This window comes from Colias croceus, chromosome 24, assembly GCF_905220415.1.
Source record: "Colias croceus chromosome 24, ilColCroc2.1".
NCBI classification, from domain to species: domain Eukaryota; kingdom Metazoa; phylum Arthropoda; class Insecta; order Lepidoptera; family Pieridae; genus Colias; species Colias croceus.
The window spans coordinates 7178996-7185862 of record NC_059560.1 but is presented as its reverse complement, the minus strand read 5'-3'; the positions used below and the strand labels follow the sequence as shown (position 1 = coordinate 7185862).

The following is a 6867-nucleotide window of genomic DNA, read 5'->3' as shown; positions in this document are numbered from 1 at the left end:
TGACGAAATGAGACAGTTTCGCATTAATGCCGTGTTGCTATTGGTCTATTTGAATACTGCAGGAAACAACAGACACTATTTCTTTTTGCTTTATAATATTTTTCAATCGTTTTTTCAATAAATATGCAACAATAAATCTTTATATTATTTAAAAAAAAAAGGTATTTATCAGTCAACTTGGGATACTAATAATATTTCTATGGAAATTTACTATTTTTTGCAATAGATAAAAATACAGTTTTAATTAACACATTAAGTGCATTTAATGATATTATACTATTTGTTTATATAAATACAGAACGATAATTGAATTATCTAAAAAAGCCAACAAAAATGTTAAACTTTTCTTCTTATAATTGGGTAAGTTTTATAAAAAATAACTACTTAGTTTTTTTTTAATTTAATCTAACCAATAATACTATAATTATAGACGCATAGAAAAAAAAATTATAACCAGTCTTGACAATTATGAATATTGTGTTCTCTCTCATATAGCGTTTTAGCCACTGTAATTTGCCTTTTTTATAGGAAAAAATCCGCAATATCGATACTATTTTGGTCCTGCATAATCGTTAACATATTATGGATACTCTGGTACCACATATTTTGAAAAAATTGGGATATTGTCACGTAGAGTCTCTTCAAGTCGTATTTGCATCCAAGGCACCTTCAAATCTGTGCTTAATTTTTTCATAAAATCTCTGCGGCTCATTGTTTTTTTTTTATTTATCTATATTTATTTTGATATTATAAGATATAGAAATTGTTAAAATTTCGTATCATGCTGTAAAATATCGCCACAGACCACCTATACCTTTCCCTGTAAGGTAACTGAACATACAGGAATATGGTTTTCGAGCTTCTCTTATCTCTTTATAGTGCTTGTATCCTCAATGTATAACCACCATGACATATTCGTTTATAACCACCAGACAACATCTCAGCCACCCAATCCTCTTTCTTGGAGTCCAAATCCAGCGGAGGACAACAGTCATTTACTAAAATTGAAGGTTTTTCGTCCTAGTGTTAAAGTTTTCTGGATCCTATTTTATACCCAATATATAGTATATATAATATCATGTAAAACGTGACTTGGAAAAAAAATATTCAAATAAATCACAAAATATTTTTTTTAAACAATCGTAAAAGTTACGAAAAGCCCAATTATACGTCAAAATGACGTACAACATCCTCTTTACTACAAAATGGCGGAATTTACCGGGAAGAGCCAACTATGTACTGCTAGGTCTCGACGGCTAATGAGTTGTTTCTGGATTTCGAAGTGATTCGATGGTAAATATAGAAAAGACAAAGATATTTCGCCGCGGTGTACATCAAATTTACGTAGATTGGACTTCTAAGGTTAAATGCATAAACACCTAAATGTTGTTTTGTTTTTATTATATCTAATAACGATAAAAAATCCGTTGATTTCATTCGTTTTTCAAGCTACATGCATGGTTGTTCCACTAAAAGGCCTCAATTGAGTCATAAAGTACACAAATTTCAAGCATGATAAGTCGCATTATTTCTATAAAACCAAAACTGGCAATAATATAAGTCGTGTTATGCGACTATGAACATAGTGCATTAGGGCATAAGTCGTTATATTGCAAAGAGCAAAAAAAAAATTATGTGAATACATTGAGTTATTCCATGAAGTACTCGTTCATAAGGCCACAACTACAAAAAAACACGAAAAAAGTATATTTATGGGGTTGTTACAATATCTGTTTATATGTAAAACTAAAGTCTAACATCATATCTTACCCATACAAGCTTAAAAATTTGAAGTTACAAAGATTTAGTGTTGATATATAGTTTTTTGTCTCTCCTGAAAAGTGCTGTTTTTGAGTTATTCCCTTATTCACTGGAGGCACAGAATTATGTATTTATTAAAAAAAAATAGTAAGTATACCTAAGTCCATAAATTATCCCCATAGGACGACTTTTTTAATCATTATATTTTGTAATCTACTACATAACAGCAAAAAATTCACATATTACGGGCGGTCACATGCGCATGGGCGACATTGTATTAAAGCGATTGAATAAAACAACAAAGCTCAACAAAATGATTTATTAGTTAAATATAAGGTCCTTGTAATTGGACAAGAGGTAGTAGTTAGAGACGCTACAGTTTGTGGACGTGCGCACGACGGTGGTGCGGTCTGCACGCTCGAAGTTGGCTTTTACTATCTCGTAGTAACGCCCGTCACTGTGGAAAAGTAAAATAAATGTTATTTTGAAAGAAATATAATGGAAACTATTTTATTTAGATACAAGCTGCTTGTAAGTTAAGTTAAGCTTGTAACAAGCTTCTCAATAGGAACACAAAATTTCATGAAAATCAGTCCATAACTGTATCAATTTTACGTTAGATTTCATCTAGATCGGTTCAGCCGTTTTTCTCGAAATATAAACTAACAGGGACGAATAGTTTCTGTTTGCATTACATATCATTGTTAATCTAGAATCTCAGTTTGCTTTAGTACAAGGGAGTACCACAAGGGTCTACACTTAGACCATTGCTATTTCTTTTATACAATACTCACTAGCTCGATATTTTTAATACTTTTTCGTGATTTCTTTCAATTTTCCACTCAGATACTCCAGATAATCCATCTGACAGTTAACCAAACTTCATTCAGAAACAACATTTTGATTTTATATAAAAAAAATTCTTTTTTACTGAAATTCAAAAATCAATACAAAATTATTTTTTACAAATATCACTTACCTCAATACAAGGCACTTCAGTTTAAGGCACTTGACTCGCAGGATGTCGATAGCCTTTTGGCTCTTATCGCTAAAACGTAAGTTTTCTGGGTCCCAGCGCAGTTCCAATCTTTCTAAGTTGGGACAACTATTTGCTATGCCATCCATTAGCTAGAAAAATAATAAATAATAATGTACCAGTCATAAGAGAAATATAGAAATAGGAAAGAATACATAAAATATAGGTAATTTGTTCAATTACCTGATCCACGTGAATATTAACGCCTAATCTTTCTTGCGTGCCCATTATAAGAATCCTGAAAAAAAAATTCGATTACTAACTATATGGAACAAATTTTTATATTTTTATGATAGGTATACTAGCTTCCGCCCGCGACTCCGTCCGCGCGGATGTCGGTCTTCGCGTGGATGGTTTATTATAGGGTTTATTTCTTCATTTTGAGTAACTCTGACAATGATATCTTATAAATATATATTGGACCCAAATACGGCTAGGCCTATAATAATACGCAACGTGTGTTTGCGGTTCTACAGAACAACGTCTATGGATAAATAGTGGATAAAACTGAAAAATTAAGATTAATTTTTTTCTACGTATTTTTCCAGGATAAAAAGTATCCTATTTTACGCCCAGGATAATAAGGTATAATTATACCAAGTTTCATCGAAATCGAACCGTTAGTTTTCACGTGATGCCTGAACATACAGACAGACAGACAGACAAAAATTTTTTTAAACACATATTTGGGTTTGGTATCGATCCAGTAACACCCCCTGGTATTTATTTTTTCAATATTTTCAATATACAGAATTGACCCTTCTACAGATTTATTATATGTATAGACTAGCAGTCCGCCCTGGCTTCGCCCGTGGTACATGTTTACGTTTTCTCTCTAAAAGAACAATCCTCGTACTTCTAGTATCTCTTAAGTCTTCATTGAGTTTTATGCTAGATTTATATAATGAGATAAGGGAATACCACAGGGTTCCATCTTAGGGCCACTATTATTGCTGTTATATTATATCGATCGTATCGAATGTTATTGTGTAGTAGTAGAATGTTTTAAGTTTATGTAATATGTTTTAGGTTAGCGTGTACCTATGTGTGTGGTTGGACAGGAATAAGTGATAGTTATGTGTTTGTGTGTGTTTTACATTAACGATATACGTGTTAGTAGTTCGGTATAATAATTATTTTGTGTGTTTATGATGTATCTTGATGTTGATTGTTGAAGTATGTTTTAGTTGTGTGTGCTGTATTTTTATTGGTGTTAGTACCAGTACTAAAAGGCCAGCCTTTTAGTGGTTAAGTGTGTGAATGTGAGGTGTGTTATGATTTTAAAGGCGTGTGTATGTATGAATGGTGATGTTTCTCTTTCCGTTGGAAGGGAATTATTAATAGATGTGTCTGTATCGCACTTAGTTAATGATACGTGTATCCTATTTATCACATAGTTAGTTAAATATTATTTGATTGGTGCTGTTTCTTTTGGGATGTAAGGGAGCACAACAACACCTCAGTGCTCCAAAAGTCAACCTCACCTTCACGTGGTACATCCTGTTAATCAACGGACGAGGCTCTGACGACCGATTGATGGCGGTATAACCATCCAAAAAAGTGGCATAGTTAAATAGGTTACGCCGGTAATGGGCAGCAGCATCACCGGTGAGAAAAAGCTATGCTCTGCGGTCGCCAACCCGCATGCCCAGCGTGGCGACTATGGGCATTTAACTCCAATGGCTTGTCAAATTCAACCACGTCCCCCAGTTCCCGGTAGTTCTACTATTCCCGGCTACGGCGGCGGTCGTGGTAACGGTAGAACAGGGGGTGCGAAGAATCCCCGGGCTACGGTAGGCCGCCAAATCCAACTGACCCTTGCAACGTATAACGGACGCACGCTACGGCTTGACGAACATCTAGTTCAGCTTGAAGAAGAGCTTAAACACATTAAGTGGCATATTCTTGGGCTATGTGAAATCCGAAGAGAGGGAGAGGATACCATAACACTTGAATCGGGCCATCTGATGTACTACAGGGAAGGAGATCGTCGTTCCGAAGGTGGAATTGGGTTTTTGGTCAATAGAGTCCTCCTTGACAATATTGTAGAGATATCCAGTGTGTCATCTAGGGTAGCGTACCTGATAGTTAAGCTTACTAAGCGATATAGCCTTAAAGTTATACAGGTTTACGCACCGACATCGACATACTTGGACGAAGATGTTGAAAGCTTCTATGAAGACATCTCAAAGGCCTTACATAACACCAAGAAGGCCCACTTCAATGTTGTCATGGGTGATTTTAACGCAAAAGTGGGAGTACAAAATTGCAATGAATTTGCGATTGGGCCACATGGTTTTGGATCTAGGAACCAAAGGGGCCATATGTTAGTCAACTTCCTCGAAAAAGAGGGACTATTCTTAATGAATTCCTTCTTCAAGAAGAAGACTCAAAGGAAGTGGACGTGGCAGAGCCCTGATGGACAGACAAAAAATGAAATCGACTTCATCATAACAGACAAAAAGCGAATATTCAGGGATGTCTCTGTGATCACAAGGATTAAAACCGGCAGTGATCACAGAGATCTAAGAGGCTCTCTGAATATCAATTGCAATCTTGAACGCTATCGTTTGATGAAGTCGACACTTCGGCCCAACAAAATCCAAACTGATGCGGAGCCCGAGTTTCAGCTAAAACTGGAAAATCGCTTTGCAGCTCTGGAAACCACTGACGATATTGACCAAAGACTCGAACAAACTGTTGATATACTTAGGCGGGAAGGAGCAGCCTTCTTCAAAAGATTGCGCACTGGCAGTAAATCAAAACTCTCGGAGAGGACTTTGGAATTGATGAAACAACGACGCGAAAACCCACCGCTAACTTTGCCAGAACAGCGGGCTCTGAATAAGAGAATCAGCAAGATGGTACGATACGACCTCAGATGCTCCAATACCATTACAATTAAAAAAGCAATCGAGGAAAATCGAGGCTCGAAAGTATTCGCTCGAAAACTCAATAGAAGCCACTTGACAAAGTTAACAACATCCATAGGGAGCGTCGTTACATCGAAGCCAGAGATTCTCTCCGAAGTTGAAGATTTCTATAGCCGTTTATACGCTTCGCATGCACCGCAGCCTGAGTTCACCTGCAGTCAAGACCCAAGAGCCACCTTGACACGACACTTTACGGAAGAGCTGCCTGACATAAGTCTCCACGAGGTCGAGTTGGCCCTCGGGCAACTTAAAAACGGAAAGGCCTCAGGTGAGGACGGAATAACAACAGAGCTCCTTAAAGCAGGTGGAGCTCCGATACTTAAAGAACTGGTTGATCTTTTTAATTCTGTTCTCTTCACCGGGAGAACTCCGCAGACGTGGAGCAAAAGCATTGTCATATTATTTTTCAAAAAGGGCAATAAAACCCTTCTGAAAAACTACAGACCTATATCGCTTTTGAGCCACGTCTATAAGTTGTTTTCCAGGGTAATCACAAATCGCCTTGCGCGCCGCCTGGATGAATTTCAGCCTCCGGAGCAGGCCGGGTTTCGAAGTGGTTATAGCACCATAGACCACATCTTCACAGTGCGGCAGATTGTGCAGAAGACAGAGGAGTACAATCAGCCCCTGTGCATTGCTTTTGTGGACTATGAGAAGGCTTTTGACTGCATCGAGACCTGGTCTGTTTTGGAATCTTTGCAGCGATGTCAAGTAGACTGGCGGTATATACAAGTGTTGAGATCCCTCTATAATGCTGCTACACTAACTGTCCAAATTCAAAATCAGCAAACTAACCATATCCCTCTACGGCGAGGAGTGAGGCAGGGCGATGTTATATCACCGAAACTGTTCACTACCGCGTTAGAGGATATGTTTAAGACGCTGAACTGGACAGAAAGAGGAGTAAACATCAATGGCAATAAAATCTCACACTTGCGATTTGCTGATGATATCGTCATCATGGCTGAATCGCTGCAGGAACTTCAACTTATGCTGAATGACCTTGCTGAATCCTCCCAACGAATCGGTCTCCGCATGAACACTGATAAGACTAAGATCATGATCAACGATCGCATTACACCGGAGCCGATCACTACTCAGGGAGTCAATCTTGAAGTTGTTCCAGAATATGTATAC

The 6867-nt window shown here is 37.3% G+C and overlaps 1 protein-coding gene across 3 annotated transcripts in view; it reads right to left on the bottom strand.

Annotated features, from left to right (window-relative positions):
• Positions 1-2066: 2066 nt before the first annotated feature.
• LOC123702705 (F-box/LRR-repeat protein 2) overlaps positions 2067-6867 on the bottom strand; it is a 29423-nt gene continuing 24622 nt past the window's right edge. For all 3 annotated transcript variants that reach the window (XM_045650490.1, XM_045650488.1, XM_045650489.1), the window contains 3 exons: positions 2981-3035; positions 2741-2889; positions 2067-2218 (listed from right to left, as the gene is read on the bottom strand). In XM_045650490.1, the coding sequence (XP_045506446.1) occupies positions 2083-2218; positions 2741-2889; positions 2981-3035 (340 nt within the window). In that variant the 3' untranslated portion in view covers positions 2067-2082. The remainder of the gene's footprint in view (positions 2219-2740; positions 2890-2980; positions 3036-6867) is intronic.